Below are 20,190 nucleotides of genomic sequence, written 5' to 3' on the forward strand. Positions count from 1 at the left end.
AGATATTATTTAAAAGAGAATGAAAGGGAGCAGGTAAAAGTTAATTTTTATTAGAGGTATATGCACTAGGAATCATTAAAGGCAAATATGAAGGTAGTTTCTAGTCCTAACAGAGGGCTCCTTATGTAAGTATTTGACTCAAGATGCTCCTCTGCTAATAATGGTATTAGAGCACCATTTCTGAGCGCTCACTATTTCCAAGCACTCGATAGAGAGTATTTTATTTAATCCTTATAGCCACCTCACAAATCCATCTATCCACTTTTACCTAGTTGCTATAGGCTTTGGACTCAGCCTACCTAGGTTCAAATCCAGGCTTTATCCCATACACCCTGTATGACCCAGGCAAGTTATTTAACCTCTCTGAGCCTCAGTTTCTGCATCTGTACAATAGGGATAATAAGAGTACTTATAATGTAGAGTTACTATAGGTAATAAATGAAATAATAGAAACAAAGTCCTTAAATATCTTGGCATATGCTGAATGTCCAATGTCCTATATGTGCTGTAATTACCTGTTATACAAATACAGATGTTAAGGTTTAGAAAACCTGAGTTATTTTTCAAGGTCATATGCCTGTGGTGGGAAGCATTCAAACCCTTGTCTTCTCAAACATCAAGCTTTTAATCATTACACCAGGGACTACTGTCACTGCTAAGCTACATGAAGCTTAAGACTTTAGACAAGTGACTCAGACTGGAATTTTTCTTTTTGTTTCAGTAAATAATTTTAGGGCTTTGTGCTTGAATTCAACTTTCAAATTAATTTAAAATATTTTTTAAAGATTTTATTTATTTATTCATTCCACAGAGATAGAGACAGCCAGCGAGAGAGGGAACACAAGCACGGGGAGTGGGAGAGGAAGAAGCAGGCTCATAGCGGAGGAGCCTGATGTGGGGCTCGATCCCATAACGCCAGGATCACGCCCTGAGCCGAAGGCAGACGCTTAACTGCTTTGCCACCCAGGCGCCCCAATTTAAAATAATTTTTAAATAACTCTAAATCCCTATCAAGCTTTCCAAGTCTACCAAAATAAATATGCTTGTTGGGGTATCTATCTTGATAGTTCCGTTGTGTTTTGTGTGTGTGTGTGTGTGTGTTTTTAAGAAATCATATGACAGAATAGTATCTTCACATACTTCAAATTTGGAAGATCAAAAAAGTCTCATGCTATTTGTTTGAAAGAATGAGTTATATAGAGCAGTGAGTTCTCTATCTAAAAAATGTACTACAAAGCTCCAAGGAGACAATAAAATTTAAAAGAACCTTTTACCTTGATTTGATTTACTGCTTTTTTGGGAAGCTAACACTGAACTGTATATTATTATATAAGATAAACCCTTTCTTGGTCTATTTCAGCTTGTTGGAAAGTTAGTTACTTTGGTTACAGTTCAGAGGATGTGTTCTCAGTGAAGAATAAAACATGTATTCACATTAATCATTTCCCTAGGGTGTAAAGTATGTATTGACCAGGATGAGGCAGAAGCTGGCCTTAGGAACTTAGAACAAGGGTCTCAGTGGATTTCTGTCCTTTGATGAACTCGGGATAACTCTTCTAGTTGTAAGCCATGTGAAACCTTGGCCAGAAATCCCATGGCCTGAGTTCTAGTCCCAGCTCAGCCATTGATTGACTCCCTGAGGAGCTTTGAGCTTCTTATTTAATCCTTTTTTTTTTTATCTTCATCTCCCAACTGAAAAATGACAAGTGGGTGGATAACTAAAGCAGTGGTTCCCCAAACTGGCTGTGCATCAGAATCTCCTGGGAGAAATCTCAAAACATACAGATTCTTGGGTCTAGCTCCAGATCTACTGAAACAGAATCTCTGGCTGTATGGCTTCAGAATCTGCATATTAAACAAGTTCATTCGCTCATTCTTATGTAGTCCACTTAGTTCTTGCCATGCACTGGTATTTGATAACCAGCAAAGTGATGATTTCTGCTTTACAAGGTCCAGGTCATTTCTACTGCTAGAGGACATCATGCTTTTTACTTGAAGAAATGGAAACTGAGGAAAAACACAATTAACACAACACTGATTTCTTTACCACCTCCATTGTCATCTGTCTGCTTGCTTAGTTTATCTATCTATCTATCTATCTGAGAGAGAAAGAGAGAGAGAGCACAAGCAGGGGGAGCAGCTGAGGGAGAGGGAAAAGCAGACTCACCACTGAGCAGGGAGCCGGATGTGAGGCTTAATATCAGGACCCCGAAACCATGACCCATGTCAAAGGCAGCTGCTTCACCAACTGAGCCACCCAGGTGCCCCTGTCTGCTTATTTATATTTAACTTCTGATATTGTGATATCATAGGAAATATGTATTTGGTCTTCATCCTGTTCTTTGTTACAGAGCTCCTAAAATCTTGTAACTTCCTAGGTAATTCTGGGAATAGGAATGTCTTACAGAGAGCTCCTAAATCCCTTGGAATTTTCTGGGTGATAGGAGGTATTCCTGGGTGGTATCTTTTGTTCTAATGAGGCAATTCTTGGCAGACCTCTAGACAGCTCTAGGATGGAGGCTGGTTGCCAGAAAGACCAGACCTTGATTAGAAGCTTGGAACGTTCAGCAACCCCCCCCCCAACCTCCAGGGAGTGGAGAATGGCTGGAGATTGAGTTAATAATCCATCATGTCTACACGATGAGACTCTATAAAAACGTCTAGAAGATGGGGTTCAAGGAGCTTCTGGATTTGTGAATGCACCCATGTGCGGGAAGGGTGGCACACCCCAATTCTACAGGGACAGATGCTCCCGTGCTTAGGATCCTTCCAGACCTTACCCTAGGTACTTCTTCACCTGGCTGTTCCTTTGTCTCCTTTATAATATCTTTATAATAAGTCAGTGATAGTGTTTCCCTGAGTTCTGTGAGCCATTATAGCAAATTAGAAGACCAATAACCTGTGCTCATTGCATTGCATCATTGCCTCTCCTAAGTAACTGTAGATTATTTAAATATCTGGCAGTAGAGAGAACATTTAAGTTAGTTATTGTATATCCACTGTATGACATATTAGATAGCCATTAAAAAACATGATTTATAACATAATTACCATTAGGTCAACTAAATGCATGCATATTGTATAAGCTATTGTTGCATAGCAAACCACATAAAGCTCAGGGCTTACAACAACAGGCATTTATTATTTCTCATTTGTCTCTGGATAAACAGACTTGCTGATGATCAGCTGGGCTTGCTCTTGTGTCTGAAGTCAGCTGTCAAGTTGGCCAGATACATACTGGTCTAGGGTGACTTCGTTGACATGTTTAATGGTCAGCTGGTTGTTGGCTGGGTGATGGGGGTGGCTAGACAGTGTGTCTTTTCAGTATCATTCAACAAGTTATCCCAGGCTTATTGTCGTGCTTGCTTGGAAAAGTTTTAAGAAAGACAGTGGAAACTACAAGGCAATTTAAGACCTAGACTCACAACAGTTGCAGCTTCACTTCTGCCACATTCTACTGGCCAAAGGAAGTTATAAGGAGAGCCCACATTCAAGGATTGCAGACGTAGTTCTATTTCTTGCACAAGAAGAGCTGCAAAGTCACACTGAATGAGTGTGGATACAGGAAAAGGAATAAGAGGATCAATTTTGCAATCAATGTACCACACATGTAAATAAGACTAGATGGCATACACAAATGAAAAAAAAAAAAACAAACTGATATGTTGGCAAGGTAGGGCTGAGGGTATTTGTTTCTTTTTCCTCTATATCTTTGTTGTTTCATGTAAGTAGCTATAACATTGTCAGTGTAGTAAACAATGACTGAAAGCAAAAAACAGTAAAGGGAACCGTGGTAAGAATAAGATCAACAACTCCATTACTCACTATACTGAAAGAATTGTGTCAATAATTTGCATATCGTAAACCGTACAGTCTTCTGTCCTGTAGTGCATGCAGGTGGGTAGCAATGGAAGGATCCTCACATTTCAAAAGCTATGTAGTTCTCTAAGATACATCTAATAGCATTAGATCTCATGTAAAATCTAGCTATGAGATACCCAATTATTCTTAGCATTTCTGCACATTCTGCATATTACCCGGGCTGGCAGCTTCTCAGGGCTGTAACACTTTAGCAATCTCTGGAATCCATAGGGAATACTGCTTTCTTAATAGCCATGATTTCCAATAATTGAAATTTTGCCCATTTAAGAACCAAAATTTTAGGGTAACTATTCTGAACAGAAGTTTTTCTTTCAAAGTATAAGTTGTTCATGTCCTTGTGTTTGAAAAGAGTTGATAGAAAACATTTTAACAGCTCTTGGCATACTGGTTTTTTTTTTTTTTTTTTTGCCATAATGCAATGACATTCTCAGAGCCCATGGAGCAAAGCAGGGTTTCTTTGCCCTTACATAAAATATTCTGAGAATGCTATACTTTCAAGTTCTCATTTATTTATTTCTGTGTTCTCTCTTGCTCCCATGGGCTCTAATCATGACTGTGTCTGACAGTTTCTTCCGTTTTACTTGGCTTCTTCCAATATGCTGTCATCTTAGAAAAAACAGATTTATTAGGATTATTTGTAAAGTAAAAGTAATTAAGCTCTGAGTGTGGGCCAGAGCATCTCTAATCTGAGTAAGGTGCATAATCTTTAGCATGTAGAAATGTGGTAATTGTCCTTTGGCTGATTATTTTCTGGTTCAGAGACAGACAAAAACCAGATTATTAGGAGTCCAAAGCTTTGGTGCCCCGTTAGGTGTTGAGGAGGTAAGGATATGAGGGACCTGAATGGATAAATAAAATAAATACATTCTAGATGGGCTGAATGTGCTCAAGACATTAGACATTACTTAACCCAAATTTGTCAAAGGTTAGTTTGCCCAAAAAATTTTGAACTTTTACAAAGCATTGACTTAGTTTTACATTATATTTTAGGGTGTGAGGTCAGTTTGTTCATTCATTCCACACCTTCGTTTATTCACTTCTACAATAAGGGTGCACGTATACACACACAGACACACAAAATGCTAGATGTATGTACTCACTCAGGGTCTTAATAAATCTTCACAATAAACCTGAATGAACACATATATCCTTGAAAAAAAAAGTTGCTTATGTAAAGGATGTGGTTGGCAATAAGGACTAGCAGAAAGTATGTGCCCTTTGGTGTCTGAGAGACTTGGATTAAAATCTTGATTTCATCACATATTAGCTAGGTTTTTGCTTAGTCCCAGTTTTCTCTTCTGAAAATGGGCTAATTCCTGCCTTGCAGTATTTTTGGAAGAATAAAATAAAAGAACATAAGTAGGGGCATCTGGATGGCTTAGTTGGAAGAGTATGCAACTCTTGATCTTGGGGTCATGAGTTGGAGCCTCACATTGGATGTAGAGATCACTTAAATTAAAAAAAAATTAAAAATAACATGTGCTTCACACAGTGCCTATAAAAGAGTAAGTGACCCCAAAATGTCACCATTTTTCTTCTTTTCCTATTCACAGAGGGGATGACAACTGAGCTGGGTTTTGAAGGATGAGTAGGAGTTCACAAACCAAATAACAGAACCCCAACAGGGAAAGAGTCCTTTCAACAACAACAACAACAACATTTGGATATTTGTTTCTGAAAATGGAGTTTTCAGTTTCAGTTTTCAGAAAACAGTTTCTGAAACTGTTGCCACTGTCTAGCAAAGCCAACAGTACTTCTCTTTTCCTTTCTCTGTCTTCAGAGATGTTAGGTCACTGATGTAGTGGATTTGTCAATTCACCTGTATCACCTCACTAATAAAATACATTTGAGCAAGCATTGCAATCAAACGGTGATGTAACATTTATGAAAAACAGAGAGGAAAGTGCTAGAAATAACACGGCATGAAGTAACAGAATTTTGAAAATGCACAAGAGGGAACAATATCTCCCTTCCACAGACACAGCCATACCCCAGGGTCTAAAGGTAAATCACATGTAAGCTTGAAATCTCTTTATTTAGAAATGGTCTATCCATCCAATTAATAGGCATTTATTAAGCACCTATCACTAGCAAAATCTTGGGTTAAGGGGGGAGGCAAACATGGAGATGGCTAGCTGTGACCCAGGAAGAAGGAAATAAGGTCCATAAATGAGAAAATAGTAAAAAGAATGGCAGTGGTAATTTCCTTGGCCTTTGAAGGACAAGTAAGGTCATGGTTAACCAAGAAGAAAAGTGAGGGCATTCTGTTGCAGGGAACAGCAAATGGGGCAAAGGGGCAGAGGCATTAAAGCAAATGGCTGGAAAGAGCAGCCTGGTCTGTTACCTAAATCACCAAACCCATTAAAAACAAAACAAACATAAAGAAAAAATTCGTGCAGACCAACTAGAGGCAGAACCAATACAATCTGTCCCTGGAACCCTCATAAAAAGGTTAGGGTTTCCTTTTTTTTCCCATGCCTACTTGTAATGTAAGCCTTTCAAAGGTAGGGTAGCCACTGCAACAACCACTGTGAAGGTCTTGCCATGTGCGCGTGGCACTCAGTGCTCTCACACATGACCTCAGCATCCCCTGCAGGGACTGGATCCCTCCGCCTGAGGGCTTTAGGCCGTCAAGCAGGATAGGCAGGAAATGCAGGGGGAGGAGATTTAATGCTTGTGGGGGCCAATAAGGGAAGGGAGTCAGAGGCTAGGAGCGCCAGCTTCCTGTACCTCGTGGTTATCTGTTCATCAGTGCACTACCTTCGTTTTCCTACGCCCTTTCCCGGAATCACCTTCCAGGTGCACTACTTGCACTTCTATCCTTGTGTCAGGAGGAATCTAGCACGAGAGAGCAACCAAGACAGCGTTGCTTAAGGCTACTTGTGCTATACAGGCCCGCAGAGTTGATAAACTGACATAGAGAGGGAGGGCTGGTTTGAGACAAGAGAGTAGAAGCCACGCTGATTCTAGGAAATGGTTCAGGGAGCACTTATGTTGGTCTTTGGACTTTGAGCTTTTAGTTTGTTGTGTTTTAAGGAGGATTAAATGGGTTGATTCATAGAAGTGTTTCGACAAGAGCCTGATGCATAGATACCAGCCGTGGTTGTTAGCGTTATTACTTAGATACCGGTTTTCTCGTCTGTGTGCGTGAGCGCGAGCTTACTCAAAGAGAAGACCCAAGACACAAAAGAGGTATAAGGAGAGCGTGAGGGCTCGTTAAGCACACTTCCACCCCCCATGGGACAGATTCCAGAAGGCAGGCTTTCTCCACTTAGGTGAGACTCCTCTTCCTACTCAGAGCCTTTGCTGAATGTGGAACTCGTCTTGCGTGACAAGCTATAGCGGCCTTGTTGACCCTAAGTCCATCCAGGTGCCCCGAGCTCTGTACGGAGGTGCCCTCACACCTGTGCGCTGTCAAGCTCACACTGGCAAGAGGGAGTTGGGGACCCTCCTGGCTTATGATCGAGGATGTCTGAGTTTGGAACTGATAATTCATGGTTTTTATAAGCTGTGTAGGTGAGTTTGAGGACCATAGTGCTATGTGGCTTTGATCCCCAAGATGCATATCCCACAGCATGGTGAGGATTGTCATGTCATAACAAGGACTCCTTTTTTTTTTTTTCCTGCACAGAATCTCAGGCCGACTCTCTTCCTCCTACAACTAATGTCAGAACAAGCTGTGTTATAGCCCCTTCTAGGGAGTTTCTGTCTCCACACTTTTCATAGAGATGAGAGGAAAAGAGCTGCTCTTGGAGTCGAGATAAGTGACATTCTGGAAATATCAGAATGTCCTGTTCTTCAGATTCACTCTCTTAATTTGTACCATTTAACAACTTGGGGATGGCTTGAGAAGGAACTAACATTTTAAGGAAGACATTGGTAAAGCATTCTATTTTAAAAATAGATGCACGGCTGAAGAAGAAAACGGGTTTCTCTCTGTGTGAGTGCACATGGCATTTTGAACCGCTCTGAGCAGGCCTGCAGTCATGAATAATCAGCTATCAGAAGAATAGTTGCCTCTTATGTGTATGGAGGGAGAAACTGAGCACACCAGCTAACAGGAGCTCCATTGCCAATTTCAGTTCTCAAAGTATTTCCACAGGAACTGTCCCCTGTTGGCATCACAGCTGACCTGTGAGATTGGCAAGGCTGCAGCATCTCTCCTTGTAGCCCTGAAGCCAAGCGTTAGGGAAAATTACAAAGAATGCAGAAGCATTCTCCAGATAGGAGGGATTTGTTGTTGTTGTTGTTGTTAGTGAAATTACAGGAGATTTTGTTGGCCAAATGGATCTTATTGGTTAACAAATACTTATTTGCTTTAAGCCAAATGGCAAAATCCTGTATCATAGGAATCCAGAGACACTTCTGGCATACTACATACTCAGGCAGAAGAAAGAGGTTTTTCAAAGATTTAATAAGCCCCCAAATTAAAACAATGCCCCAGGTCCCTTTGACCAGCTCCATTCTCTTGTTGTACAGCATTATAACTATACATTCCTGAGACTGGGGCTGAGGGTGCGAGGGTGAGAATAGAGTGGGGAGAATGCTTTTGGATAGAATCATAACCAAATAGACTATGACTGGTGTCCTTGGAGCGAGTGCAAAAACACTCAAATGTTATAAATTCTACATAGTGTAAACTACATGGAGGGAGACAGACTTTCATTCTCTTTCCTACCTATGCCCTATTTTATTTATTAAGAGCTGTAATTTGGTCTGGGTTTTAGAGGCATGCTGGTTTAACAGAGGGATTTTAACTCAATTTGTTGAGAAGGAAAGGAAAATCAGAAAGCCATTTTGCAAGCATTTGATTCTTAAATCTATCTTGCATTAGCAGGGAGAGAGAATGCGTGTCACTTACGTTGTTATAATTACCAGCAGGCTCCTTCTGTGTGCTATCTATGTAACACAGCATTATCAGTCCCATTTTACAGGTGAAGAAATGGAAGTTTAGAAAGGCAAAAGGGTCACACACGTGTACACAGTTGGCCATGACACCTCCCTTCATAGGGAAATCATCAGTGAAAAACTCACGCAGCTCTTGTTTTAATTTACTATTCATTTCTCAGTGTACTGGGCAAGATTATTGAAAACAGTCTTTGTGTTTTTCTTCTCTTGCTCTTATTAGAGTCCTAACAAGATTCATGCAAAAAAAAATGGACCTCAGGGATTCTTTCTGATATAAAGTCTTAATCCTTAATCATAGCAGCAACTACTCATCTTGTGATTCCACACCAGGCTTTAAGAACTATGTGTCAGGAACAGTCAAACTTGTAAGCCATATATTTGTCGATAGAGCTCTTTCTATTATAAAAAATGAAAGGAAGAAAACAGAGAGTTCTGTCTTTGCTCTTTCTGACTAGAATTATGAATATGGGCTTAAACAAGTTTATCCATGGTTTCCTCTTCTTTAATTATTTAACAAAGACATATTTAGTACCTACTAAGCAAAGCAATATTGGGCTATACAAGATAGAAGGAAGAATGATTGTATTCTCCAGAGTTTTACGGTGGGACTACTTTTAACCCCCACCACCAGAACAACAGGTGTAATCATCAGAAATTATGCAATTCAAATACATCATTGCTTTTGCTTTCCAGTGAGTATAAGCTCAGTCAGAGAGGCGATATTCAGCTGCCCAGCTTGTATATGATAAACACATTAACAAGGCTGGTAATATGGAGATTTTGATTCAGACAACCCAGTTTCAAACCCTAGCTCTAACACTTTTTAGCTGTGCAGACTAGGGCAAGTTCTTGAACTGCACTAAACCTTAGCTTCCTCATTTGTAAAATGAAGATAACAATAGATTCTGGAAGGGTTGAATGATAATCAGATGAGATAGTGCACGAACAGAGCTTAGGCTAATAGCCAGGAATAAATATTAGCATCATTATTTGTATCAGAAAGATTCACTGCAGGAAATGACAATTGCCAAATTTCTCCATTAGATCAGCGGTTCTCCATGCTTTCTTGTTTAAGATGTAAAATTTTTGTTCAAGTGCAGTCATGTACAGAAGCCTGGGATATAGAACAGCAAACTGTGGAGTGGTTTGAAGCAGAGAACACGGAGCCCCTTGCAACATCTTCATTCTCCAGTGTGTTCCAAGGAGCATCTCCACAGCATTCTTGGCATTCAGCTTGAAAGTATGATATTAAAGATTATCCTTACATATTGTAATAGTGTTGTATGGTGACAGATGGTAGCTACACTTGTGGTGAGCATAGTATAACATAGAGAGAGAAGTTGAATCACTGTGTTGTATACTTGAAACTAATGTAACATTGTATGTTAACTATCATCAAGTTAAAAAAAATTTTTTTTTAAAAGTAAGCTCCATACCCAGTGTGGCACTCAAACTCACAAACCTGAGATTAAGAGTCCTGTCCTCTACCGACTAAAGTCAGCCAGGCGCCACTAAAAAAATTTTTTAAAGATTATCCTTATAATGTTATTGTAAGCTGAGATGTTTTGGTCATTTGAATGTGCCATCTATATTCTAGTATGTATAAGAATTTCATCCAAATATTTATTTTATGGTCATATTTTACATTTTAAAAATTGTGAGACTAGGGGTCCTGGGTGGCTCAGTTTATTAAGCATCTGCCTTCGGCTGAGGTCATGATCCTGGGATCCTGGGATTAAGCCTCCCACAGGGCTCCCTTCTCGGTGGGGAACCTGCTTCTCCCTCTGCCACTCCCCCTGTTCATGCTCTGTCTCGTTGGCTCGCTCTCTGTCTCTCTCTCTCAAACAAATAAATAAAATTCTTTTTTTAAAATCAGAATAAGTAAAAATTGTGAGACCAGGGCAATATGTTCATGAATTTCCTTTATAATTAAGAAATGCATCATAGAAATTCAGCATTATTTATTCAATAATTCCACAAATTTGTATTAAGCATTATTTATACACCAGACCCTGGTAGGATCTTGCCTTATGCAGAAAAGTCAGAAAGATTCAAAGTTCATTTTGGGCAGGAACCATGTTTAACTTTTTCATGACCAAATCCCCAGAACTTGGCACATGCCCGCCATATAGCTCACACTCCATAAACAGTTGAACTGAAATTTTTAGGCTAATGAATGATTGCCCTCTCACTTTAGGGCATTAACAAAGTTTCTGTGGATTTCAGAATTGTTCTTCCCTATTGAGAACATGAGCCTCTAAGTAGGCTATAGCTGTGATATGTAAAACCCTAGTCCCCTTCTCTCCAGAGACAAAGTCTTTCTGGCTATTGAAGGAATATCTAATGGGACTAAGCCCCTCCGTTGGCTTGGAAAGTTTAATTAGAGCAGATATGAATGCAGAAGATTACCCAGAAATTATAAATCTGGAGTCATTGCTGAGGCCCAGGAGATCATGGATAGACTTCTGGGAATCCATAAACTGTCCTCTACCAAGTATTGAAAAGCTGCAGCTCTCCACATACCTGCTCTATAGGCTGAGTAGATTGACCAGTGTACTATGAATATTCAGAAATACCAACTCAAAACCAATTTTCAACAAATATATGTTTGCTTTAAGCCATATGCCTCAGTGTCATTTCTATATTCCCTCATATTCAAGGGAGGAAAATCTGCTAAATCTTTCTGAACAGGGCATAGGCTTTCCTTTCCAAAACATGATAAGCTCTTCTCTCTAGAGGAGAAATGAAAGAGTTATGCATCATGTCTATAAAGCAAACAGAAGATGGCAAAGATGATCACTATCAAGATTATAACTGACATCGCTATTGTTATACGTCAGATGTTTGCTGTGTACTGAGCAGTCTGCATGTATTAGTTTACCAGTGTCCAATTTTATAGGTGAGGACATGGGACAAGACTACATGAATGATAAGGGACAGAACTGGAACTCAAATCCACCTGTTCGTATCATCAAGTTCCAAGTGGGAAAGAGCTGGGACACTCAAATTGACTCATTGAGTGGAGTTTTTTAAAAGAGGTACATTAAAAAGAGGTGGGCAAGGTTTAAATAAAGCAAAAAGGGATGATGCATGTACTGTACCTAGTAAGTAACAGAGGGGAGCTGTTACCAGCCCAGGCCTGAAGGGTCAACTGCAGGGAGAGAGAGACACACAGAGAAAAACTGTATGGAGAAGGCAACTTCACAGCACCTGTGGCCTTTGCCAGAGAGATGTATCCAATCAGCGACCCATCAGGAAGGATCAAGAGAATAAATACCCAGACCACAGTTTCCTCCCACTCTCTGATCTGACTATACTTCCCACTAGCTGCACTTCCCATTGGGATGATGTGGGGAAAGGTTGCTTATTGATGTGGTCATTTAGGTCACCCTGCTGGGACACAGAGTGGGCAGGAAAGGGAGTCTAGAAGGAGAAAAAGAAGCTGGCCAGCACAATGCCTTCCTAAAGGGAAGAGCACTTAACCATACGTATTCTGTCCCTAGATGATCTTTCATTAAGCAAATCATCTTTGCTTAGCTGCTCTGTGCCAGATACTCTGCTTTGGGCTGAGGACTTGGAGATAAGTAAGTACTATCCTCCCTTCGAAAAGCTTAGACTCATGGTGTTCAGAAAAATGGGTCTTAAACATGTTTGATTTGCTATTTTAACTACTATTTTGTCTCCTTTTTCCTCCCAGGTGGGACTACATTTCCAACAAATATGCTAACACTCCTCAAAGCTTGTCCCACTATATTTCTTAGCTTCCCCTGTTTCCACAAACTTCTCTATGTTCAGCTTCTTTTAGCTAGCCTTGACCTCCAGTGAGGAAAGCTAATGACCTAATAAATAAATATGTTCAAGTGATATTGATTTTATTTTGTCTCATTAGATATTTGAAAAGGAAAAGACACAGAGTTGGAGAAAAATACTCTTAATGTTACAAAGGTAATAAAAGACAAGAGGTTTAGAAAGTTCTGCCCTGACTCTGTATCCCTGTTTGCATTAGAATAAATTGCATTTTACCCCTGGTAGGAGTTGTGCTCAGTGAGAGCAGGGAAAGCACCATTAAAGATGTCAAGATTGTTCCGTAAGTGGATTGATTGTAAGTACTCTCGTTGCTATAGCTTGAAAGAGTTGAAATTGTTTTGGAAGCAAAATGGAAGAACCTTAGCTAACTCCCTTGGTCCTTTATTAGTATGGCCAGAGTAATCTTCTTGTCTTTGATTACCTCCCTTCCCCCACAGCAAAGGAGAGATCCTCATGGTGCTGGAATCTTCCTCTCTGTGTTTGCTAAATGCTTAGAAAGCTAGGTCTCCCACTGTCTAACCCTGGAGCAGGCAGGCCTGAAAGGACTCCTAATGAGAGGCCAGATGTTTAGGAATAGAAGCTGTAAGGGAGAGGAACTGTTACATGCACCAGAAGGTATGTCCACCAAAGGAGAGACAATCTTTCCAGTTCAAAGAAAAAAAGAATGTTTGAAGTTATCTGAAGGCCCTGTGCAGTTGAAAGATCAGAGTTAAAGATTGGACCATATTGGAAATTAGCATTGCTAATGAGATTTTCAGAGACTCACAGATTATTTTAATCTACTTAACCTTCTCTACAAATACTCAACTTAGAAAACACTGTAGTTCTATTTTTAATAGTCTAATAATGGATAAATGTTATTTTTAAGGCAGTAGCAACAATGTCAATATCGCTTTTCAAACAAGAACAATCAAATAATGGCATATGGCTTTATTTTTGTCGGTTCCAATGGCATGTTAGAGAGTGGTAGCCAACTGTCTGAACTGTCTGATAAATTGGAAGGTAAGGACAGTCTAAATGGCTAGCTGACAGGACCACTTCCTCTCTAATGACAAATGCACAGCTGAGTATCAAAATACCAGCTTCTCTGTGTGGGCCTAGGTGAACTGAACGCTGGGAACCCAAGTTTCTGTAAAACATCTGATCAGTGTGGTTCACTACAGGAGCCCTTCCCTATCATTGACATGATCTCCACTTAAATCAATATGATGCTGAAATCTGCAACCTTTAAGGAGTGTTCCCTGAATAAGGAAGTAAAAACAGTCTGTGTCCATTAATATGAATAAATCAATCACCCTTGTTCACCTGCCCTGTATTTCAAGGCTAAGCTTCTTTTATGAACTTAGATTTCTTTGCCTCTGTCTCAAGCCTAATTTGTTCTCATGTTGATTTATTCATTTATTTATACATTTGTTTATCCAACAAATATCAATTGAGCACCTGCTATGTGCCATACTCTGTGAAATGCCAAAGATATAGTGTTGAGTGAAACAAGTTTCCTGCTTTCATAGAGGTTATCTCCTAGTGAAGAAAGATAATCAATAAGACAATAAATAAATAAGGGCAATAAGAAATACCCCCCCAAAACAACACATCTCACACACACATACCAATGACAATTTAAAAAATAGGATAATGTGAAAGAGGGTAGCTAGAAAGAGAGAGGTTTTCTTTTGGGTAGGTGGTCGGGGAAGAAGGCCCCTCTACAGAACAGAGTATAGGTAAGAAGTGAATGTCAGAGGAAGAGATAGTAGGCAAAGATCTAAGGAGAGAATGTTCTAGGCAGAAGGAATAGCAAGTGTAAAGGCATAGAAGGCCAGTGTGGCTGAAGAGTAGGGAGGGAGAGGGTTGGAATTCGATGCAAAAGAAAAAAGAGCCAGGACACAAAAGGCTTTGTAGCCACAGTAAAGAATTCCAGTTTTACTTTAAGCCTACTGGACAGCTATTGAAATTTTTCTCAGATGAGTGATATGATTTAATTTATACTTTCAGTAGCTCAATCTGGATAATACACGGAGAATGATTTATAGGGATAAGAGTAAAAGGATGACCTGTTGGTGATTTATTGCATTGGTTCAGGTGAGAGATCATTGGTGGTAGTGCGGTAGCAAGGAAGATGTAGAGAATGTTAACACTTTATTTGGCACAAAATATGGGGCCAGAAAAGGTAACTCAACCATCAGATTTGAATTGAATTTTTAGTCTTAGACCCTTATCTAGTCAAAGTGGACCCAGGAAGGCCTTTAGAGATCATTCAGTGGAAACCTTCAATTCAAACATGAGAAAAACTGAAGTGGACATTTTAGGGGACATTTTAGGGGACACACAGGGGTCATTGAACAGATCGCTAGCAATCCCAAGACTGAGCCTCATGCCTCCTATCTCCCAGGATGTTAAGTAAGGTGGCCAAGTTCAGACAAAATCAGCAGAGCCTGGGCATGGGACTTGTTAGCTCAGTAGACCTTCTGTCTACACTAGGGTTCCCAGTCTCCACACTGTGAGAAGAGCTGTGGAGTTATTTCAGGGTCCATGTATCTATATGTGGATTACTCATACACTGTAGGTTAAATTTTAAAAAGTGTGGGTACCATCATGTGGTACTAGAGGGGAGTAGTTAACAGTTTGGAGTCTGGCATCTGACTAGGTTCAAGTCTTGGCTTTATCAAATATTGACTGTGTACCTTTGAACAGGTTACTTAACTTTGGGTCTTGATTTCCTCTCTGGTAAACTGGAATGAAAATAGTAGCTGTTCCTAGTTTTTGTTTTGTTTTGTTTTGTTTTTAAAGATTTTATTTATTTATTTGACAGAGAGAGACAGCCAGCGAGAGAGGGAACACAAGCAGGGGGAGTGGGAGAGGAAGAAGCAGGCTCCCAGCAGAGGAGCCTGATGTGGGGCTCGATCCCAGAACACCGGGATCACGCCCTGAGCGGAAGGCAGACGCTTAACGACTGCGCCACCCAGACGCCCCTGTTCCTAGTTTTGTGATGCCCACTTAAGATAATCCATTTATATATATAAAAGGAAAGGAAAGGAAAGGAAAGGAAAGGAAAGGAAAGGAAAGGAAAGGGAAAGAAAGAAAGAAAGAAAGAAAGAAAGAAAGAAAGAAAGAAAGAAAGAAAGAAAGAAAGAAAGAAAGAAAGAAAGGAAGAAAGAAAAAGGGAAGGAAGGAAGGAAGGAAGGAAAGGAAGGAAGGAAGGAAGGAAGGAAGGAAATCACTTAGAAGAGTATCTGGCACAGAGCAAATATTCAAGAAATGTTCACTATTATTATGTGGAAGACAAAACTTTTCTTTTACTTGAAATGGTGCTCTTAATATTCAAAAGGGATGAGACTGACTCACTCTCCATCCTGAAAAAATTATTAAGTGTTGTTGTCCCCTATGGGTGTGTGGCTAGAACAGCGGCTTCCTCAGCTCTGCTCCAACACCGCCCACCAAGCAGCCACCTGGCAGGAACTGTGGCCTTCAGCACAGGGTCGTTATTCCTTCACTCAATTTTTCATTCATTTATTCAACAAATGTTTACTGGGTGTGAACTTAAATGCCTGGTGGTTCGTAGCCATTTTTGTTCTGCTTCGACTGTGTTCACTTGCTTAATTTACTCCCCTGAGTAACTTCCCTCATTGAAATGCAGTGATTTTTCAACTGGCAGATGAGGGGTGGTGGCAGAGAGAGTAAGGGGGCGTAAGGTTCCTATCAGAATTTCAAAGGGGCCATGGGGTGTGCACAATTTGAAGCATTCGTAAGTACCCCCAAAAGCTTGTGTGTAAGGAACACGCGGATCAAAAGTGGAGGAGAAAGGCAGCTGGAGGATCCTTATCCCAGGTCATCTGAGTGTGGTGTGGTCTGGGAAGCACCGCCTTAGCCATCTTTCGTTTGTTCCCCACACGTCTCCAGTGACAGCACTATGAGGTGTTAGCATGCCCATTTTACAGAAGACTGAGGCTCAGAGATCTTAAGGGGCTTCCCAAGTCACTTGGCTGGTAAGTGGAGGTTCAGAGCTAGACCCTGGGTTGCCCGACTCCTCATCGTGTTTTGCTTGTCTGTTTGTCTGTTTGGTCCTACATCCTCCCATAGGACCCACTGCCTTTCCCTGCCCACTGATTGTTACTCTGTGTATGGAGAAGGAAGAAAGGAAGTCAAGGAGGTGGTGGTGATAATGGTGATGTGATAGGGTGTGGTGGTGATGCTGTGTGTGTGAGAGAGAGACAGAGGGGTGGGGGAACCCAAAGAAAGACTCTGGACAAACTCTGAATGAATATCTACCAATAAAAAACATGGTCAGTCAAGGTGAGTTTGGGTCAGGCCATCACCAACTGCACAAAAGATAAAACAGAGACACCAGAGCCAACCTAACACTATTCCTGTACTGAGTGGGGTCCCGAAGCGGGGAACAGGAAGGGAAGAGGCATAGAGGTCTCTTGGGCCATTGTTGTCGTACAGGCCACGGAAAGAAATCACCTGCAGGAAGCCGGTGTGAGGAGAGCATGGAAGCTGTGGGCAGCCTCTCCATGAATTCAGTACCAATTCCCCCCAAAATGTGTGCCTCAGAATGCCATGATTTTGGTCCTTTGACCTAGCCACGCTCATCTCCTTCCTGAAGAAACCCATTTGTAGGAAAAGCAGACCCAGGTCATGTTTAAACCTCTGAAGCCTTTTTCAGTTTTACGATTTTGCAGAAGCCTTTAAGGAACACTCCTGCGACAAATGATACCCAAGTTGTAATTTGTTCCTTCCCCAGTTCCTTCCCCGAAAAGTCTTCCTATACCATCACCTTAATGATTATTTATGGGTGGTGCATGAATTTCCCAAATGGGTATCATGCTTAACATCCAGGCATTTCCATAAAAATGAGGGCAATTTTTTTTAACAAACATATAAACATTTACCTAATCTATGCAAATCTATTCATCAGGATTTTATAAAACCACCACTTCCCACCCACACCCCCAACCCACAAAATCCTGGCTCCTTTTTGTTTCCCAGTTTGTTTCTAAGCGCTATGTTGAGGGAGGAGGGGGCTCCCGGAGTAAAGGGGGAGATGGTGCTCTCTTCCTGATGCAGCCTGCTTGCGCACAGCAGCCCTGCTCTTGCAGTTGTGAGCAAAGAGCCAAGTGTGGGAGCTCACCATGATGGTAACCACCTCCCCACAAGGCAGGCAGCCTTTCACCAGAGGGAAGTATCAGGTTGCTGTACTTCGGCTGTGGGTTGTCACTGTCTAATAATATGACCGTTTTGCCATCTCTCTGCAAATAAGGCAGAAGCTGCTACCTGATTGGTATAACATCTCACTTTCCCTCCTCATTGATTTTCTTTTTCTCCTCCTTTGCTTCATAAAAAGAGGGACAAGTGGCTGGTGCTGTGGACAGAGAAGCTTTATTTTTAGTATGAGACAACCTCTATTTTCTTTCAGGAGAGGGAAGTTGGATTATCAATTCTTTTGTAAATGTGTATGGTGATATTTGCTCCGGTAAGTTTTTATATCTCTCTTGATTTACTGCTGGCTGTGAAGATGTGTGTGTGTGTGTGTGTGTGTGTGTGTGTGTGTGTGTGTGTATTTGCATAGGTACATTAAGCTGCACACTTTTCTTTCCAAATATCATTTTTGAAATCTTTAGTGGTAACATCTTTTTTTTCTTTTACTTTGCTTTCTTATATTCATATTTTTAAGCCAAAGAGGCTGTGCTGTGTGGTAATGTGATGCTTACCTTAGTTGTTGTTGAAGGATGTGCCGGATTTCTTTTAACATAGTAAGGAAACTATTTAAGCAAACTTATATTTGGCTTTATAAAAATGTAATGTCATTCTACCCCACCCTTCCCGTTTGGAGTGTTTAATGTCCTAAGTATATTCATTGTGCTACAACCTGCTTACCATTTTTAATTAAAGTTTCTTCATCAGTGTCGGAACAAGAATTTCTTAAACTCCATAAATAGCTACCAAACACTGTATGCAGTGCCGAAAGGGGTGTGCTAATTTCATAGGGTCTTATAAAGGTGGAATGAATGAGATGAGTTTCACTGTACGATTGGGTACGTGTGAACCTTTAAATGAACTGAATTTTTGAAAAGTATTCAGATCATTAAAGTAAATCTCTAACATTCCTTGAAAAGATGCCATCACAAGTGGCTGTTGCTTCTCTATGTCTTTCTTTGCACTGTGTGTTTGTGCCACCATCTGTCAGATGCCCAGCCCTGGCTCTCATGTTTCTGTATCCGAAGCTGATCAGGAGCAAAGTTGCTGTTATTAAGTTCAAACTAGTGCAACATGACTATCTGGTCACCGCTGCTCGTAATGACTTTTAAATGCATTACCTGGCTAGTTGCGTTTTTCTTTTGTCTCCAGAGAGTCTTAGAAGGTCTAAATTCTCTGTTACTCATTCAGAAGTCTGGGAGAAATTCTGTTAATATAATTACCCTAGACAGAGATGATAAGATGATTAAGTAATTGCTCCAACAGAAACAAACGGATGCTTTAATTTTCTCTTTATGTTACACAATCAACAAATCTGCACAGACTTTCTCATGCTGAAATGAATTAGAATATATTTATAATGAAAGTTAAAGGCAGCTTTGAATGAGAAGCAAGATGAGGTCTGACTATAGATTTTTCAAAGATTTTGAAAGTGAAGTTGAGAATGTCATGCATGCCTAGACCTTGTAGGCATAGAATCTTCAGAATAGCAATTATTTAGATCCTGCATCATCTAAGGACAATTCATGGAACTAGTAATGAGTGTCTAGGAATGCACTGATCCTCACATCTACTTTCTTTGGGGCATTCTGCCCCTCACACACCCTTTGCATGCTGGAATGAAGCTATTCTTTTCTGACAAACAGAATTCTGAATTTTGATTAATCTAGTTCAGCCTCAAAAACCCTACAAACACACATGAACTTATATTGCCTGTTACCGGGGTCACAATGTTACTAATAACAGCTTTCAATGCCATAAACCCTCACTGGAACCGAGTGTTCCTTAGCAGATCGTTTATTGAAAAACAAACAAAACTTTTATCCTTGGGCTGTTGGTATTTACTGCTAAATGAAAAGAGCATTGAACATCCCTTTTCCTCCCCACTCATCCTCTCTTCCTCAGCATCCCTAATGCCTTTTGTCATTCCTCTCCTTTCATGGCTTTAGAACAGGTTATGTACAAAGTTGTTACCTGAAAACAGAGTTTATCATCAACGGAAGCTGTTCAGTAATATAGATTAATGAAGATGTGAGAGGGGATAGCACCCTGCGGGTAAAAGCATCTGTCTTTTCCTCCAGGTTGCCAGTTTACAAAAGTGTTAAGCCTCCAAGCGTGCTTGGACTCACTGACACAGGAAAGGCAATGGGGCATCTGTATCTTAAACAGGTCAGGATCCTTAGTTTGACTTAGGGTTAGTGTGCACGGTCTTTAAAAGCATCACTTCAGAAAAGTCCAGAATGCCATCACCAAAAAACTGTTGTAATCCATTCCAAGGAATAAGAATCTGTGCCATGTTGGGGAAAACCATACAGGGAATTTTTATGTCACAATGAGATCATTTATTCTTTTTAGCAAAATAAAGAATGCAATAGTGGCTTCCACTGAGTAAGTACTACT

At 40.5% G+C, this 20,190-nt stretch overlaps 1 protein-coding gene across 3 annotated transcripts in view; it reads left to right on the forward strand.

The window, feature by feature from the left end:
• Window positions 1-20,190, forward strand: part of SYNPR (synaptoporin) — a 296,434-nt gene that overhangs the window by 125,666 nt on the left and 150,578 nt on the right. The window contains exon 1 of one of the 3 annotated variants that reach the window (XM_048227079.2): window positions 17,830-18,067. The exons of the other annotated variants lie outside the window; for them this stretch is intronic. Within the exon in view, the coding sequence (XP_048083036.1) occupies window positions 18,044-18,067 (24 nt within the window). The 5' untranslated portion in view covers window positions 17,830-18,043. Of the gene's footprint in view, window positions 1-17,829; window positions 18,068-20,190 lie in introns of those variants that run through there. 3 annotated transcript variants of the gene reach the window in all.

This window comes from Ursus arctos, unplaced genomic scaffold (genome assembly GCF_023065955.2).
Source record: "Ursus arctos isolate Adak ecotype North America unplaced genomic scaffold, UrsArc2.0 scaffold_14, whole genome shotgun sequence".
NCBI lineage: Eukaryota > Metazoa > Chordata > Mammalia > Carnivora > Ursidae > Ursus > Ursus arctos.